The sequence below is a fragment of the Apaloderma vittatum genome, unplaced genomic scaffold, assembly GCF_000703405.1.
Source record: "Apaloderma vittatum isolate BGI_N311 unplaced genomic scaffold, ASM70340v1 scaffold42118, whole genome shotgun sequence".
Taxonomy (NCBI): Eukaryota; Metazoa; Chordata; class Aves; order Trogoniformes; family Trogonidae; genus Apaloderma; species Apaloderma vittatum.
In genome coordinates this window covers 18435-21320 of record NW_009730914.1, presented here as the reverse complement: position 1 = coordinate 21320, position 2886 = coordinate 18435, and the positions used below count along the sequence as shown (strand labels likewise).

Here is a 2886-nt window from a genome sequence, read left to right as displayed (position 1 = left end):
GGACTCGTGGCACCAAGTGTCCGTTGGTGTTTCCGCACCCGCGCCGGGGTGCAGGTCGGCAGTCACTTTTTTGAAAAGCATCTTGGTAATTCAGGCTTCCCGATTACATAATGAAAGATCCTTACGTAGGTCTCACAACTGATAGACGTAGCAGGAATTCTAACAGGCGTTTAACAGAAGCTTGCGTTTTCGAGTGAAGAAGGGACGCTTTTTTTTTTTTTTTTTGGATCAATGCTTGACTTTCCGTGTTAGGAAAGCCACAAGGCTAATTATTATTTTTGGTACAGTAACAGTGGTTGAACTAGAGTGTGTCTTGGATTGCAGTGCAAATTTTTTCACTTTTTCTACAAAGTTTTCTCGACAAAGTGTCTCATTTCAGAGAGTGTTTTAGTTAGTGAGCAGACGTGATTGAACTTGCTGTAGTTTTCAGCAAATAAAGCAAAGATGGAAATGGAGGACGTTTCTCTCTCCTGTGGTAGATGTGCTCGTGTTTTTTAACAGGACAGTGTTTAACAAAAGAAAATATCAAAACAAAAGGAGAAACTAATGTGAATTGTTTACTCTTAACTGTGAGGTTGAGATCTGTCTTTTAAAAATGTTTTGAAGTCCCTTGGCAACTTCGGTGTAGCAAAGCATGGCTTTGACCCTGTTAATATTTTTGTCTAGAAGTTGAAAATGTTTGGAGTGCAGTAATGTTCTGTGTGGGAAGCAGGGATGAATTACTGATGAGACATAGCTGTGTCACAAAATGCTCATGTGGTATTGTTCTGAATGGCAACAGCTACTTGGTTTGTCCAATTGAGTTTATACATTCTCAGCAATACTAGGAAATTGTATTACTAGTAATACTAGAGGAGATGCTACGTGCCTGAATCTTTAAGTATACCTGTATTAAGAAAGCAGTTTCATTAAATTTTCTTTTCAGTTTTTGTTACTATATGGAAAATATTCTTCTTGCTACTCCACAAGAAAGAAAAAAATTGTAAATAATTGCGAAAACATGAAAAATACAGGAGACATGCATTTCCACATGGTCTCTTGATTATAGAGCTGTGAAATGTTGCATAACTGAAAACATGTGTTCTCATTTGCTGAAAGGTCTTTTAGTTCTATTTAAAGTGATACGATATGTAAAACATACTAGAATGAAAGATGTACATAATAGTTGTTCTTGTAGGTATTTAATAAGTGAGTATAATTGGGCTTGATCCATTTATTTCTGTCAGGTTAATTCTTTCTTAAACTTTTCGCAAAAGATATGAAACGTGATTCTTTCCTACTACTCTCCTTTAGAGCTTTGATTACTTAAAGAGGTATCTTGTTCTTGGCTCCAGTACTGGTGAAAATAGGTGACTCACTTGAACACATCTGCCTTCTGTTTCTCAATTACAGTCATGTAAGGATGGTCACTAAATGCTCTGAGAGTTGTTGATGATGTATGTAGGAGTTTTATAGTGTTATGGGACAACAAAGCAGTGAAAAACCAAAAAGACCAACTGAATCATTGGTCTGCTAGATTTTACAGAGCTTTTTTTTTTTTTCACTCCACCCATTATTCCCTTACTTTATATAGATCCCATGAAATCTGAATAGTGACACCTGTAAGTTAACTTCTAAATGTTCCCTTTTAATAACTTTGTTATCTTCTGTATCTCTTGCAATACAACTTCTTTTTTTTTCTATTCATGAAAGATAAGTCTTTGCTACTTGTTGTGATCATGTCTTTTTGTAAACTCTGTACCATTCTTCTTATTTTAACCCTATGTCCGTAAACTCCGGTGTTACTTTTGATAATATTTGCCTTGATTTTGTAAGCCTCAGCTCCCAGCAAGAGGTCAGTGTTTTTGCTTGGCCTTTGCTTTTGATTTTGCAGGCTAGCCTGATTAAGTGAATTAGTGTTGTCTCTGTCTGTCACCAGTGAGGGAAGTTTGCTGGCTCTACAGCTGTCTGGCCATGCTGGTGCCATAGGTACTTTACATCAAGAATGATGAACTTGGTAATCGGAGCCACAGCTGTGTCTATTCAGTGCTCCACCTATGCAGCGTTTGAGAAACTACTCAATACTCTTGTGCCACTGTGTCGTGCAGCCAGTTTACTGTAAATAATAATTTGTCATGTAAACTGTTCTAAGAGTTGTTTGTAAAAAGCATTATGAAATAGTTCAATCTGCTAAATACTCTTACTTTTTTTAGTGTTTATCTTCGTTTTCATTTCAGGATGACGCAGAAGAAAATTCCAATGATGGCAGCCAGCCATCCAAAAGACGACGTATGGGCTCAGGGGACAGTTCTCGGAGCTGTGAAACTTCTAGTCAAGACCTTGGGTAATAACATTATTTTACAGTTCCAACTTTTTTGTGGCTAGTCTTACTGTATTGTTCAATATGCACTTTTTTCTTTGCTTGTATATTCTTCATACATCTTTCTGAATTGAGGCTGTATTCTGTGAATAGCTAGCTGTCTTTTTCTCCCAGCATGTTTTAAATAATTTTATTTTTAAATTACACAAAATGTGCTGCATCTAATTTACAAGCAGAAGCACAGCTTACATGTTTCTAGAACATTGCATATTGCATTGCATATGAATTTTGACTCTGTAATACCTGCTTTCCTTGGTGTCCTGCCCACTCATGGATATCCCTTTCTTCATGTTTTGTCCCTCACCATATAGGTTTGGAGAAATACATGTGAAGTGGAGTGTAACAAAGTGACTTTGAAATGGGTTGACAGGATGTACTGTTCTAAAGTGCTTGTCCAACTTCTTAGATGTTATTCATTGACATATAAATAGGAATTATTGAATATCTAGAAATGTAAATATTCCTCGGAACGATTCTTTGATTTGGTCTAACGTTGTTCTTATACTTAGATACAGCTATTTTCCTGC

General features: G+C 36.5%; 1 protein-coding gene across 1 annotated transcript in view; it reads left to right on the top strand.

The window, feature by feature from the left end:
* The first annotated feature begins 2222 nt into the window (after positions 1 to 2222).
* The window catches only part of PHF10 (PHD finger protein 10), a 15685-nt gene continuing 15021 nt past the window's right edge, over positions 2223 to 2886 (top strand). Inside the window, 2 exon segments of the mRNA XM_009874965.1 lie at positions 2223 to 2323; positions 2869 to 2886. The exon segment at positions 2869 to 2886 is cut by the window's right edge and continues 4 nt beyond it. Of these exon segments, the coding sequence (XP_009873267.1) occupies positions 2271 to 2323; positions 2869 to 2886 (71 nt within the window). The 5' untranslated portion in view covers positions 2223 to 2270.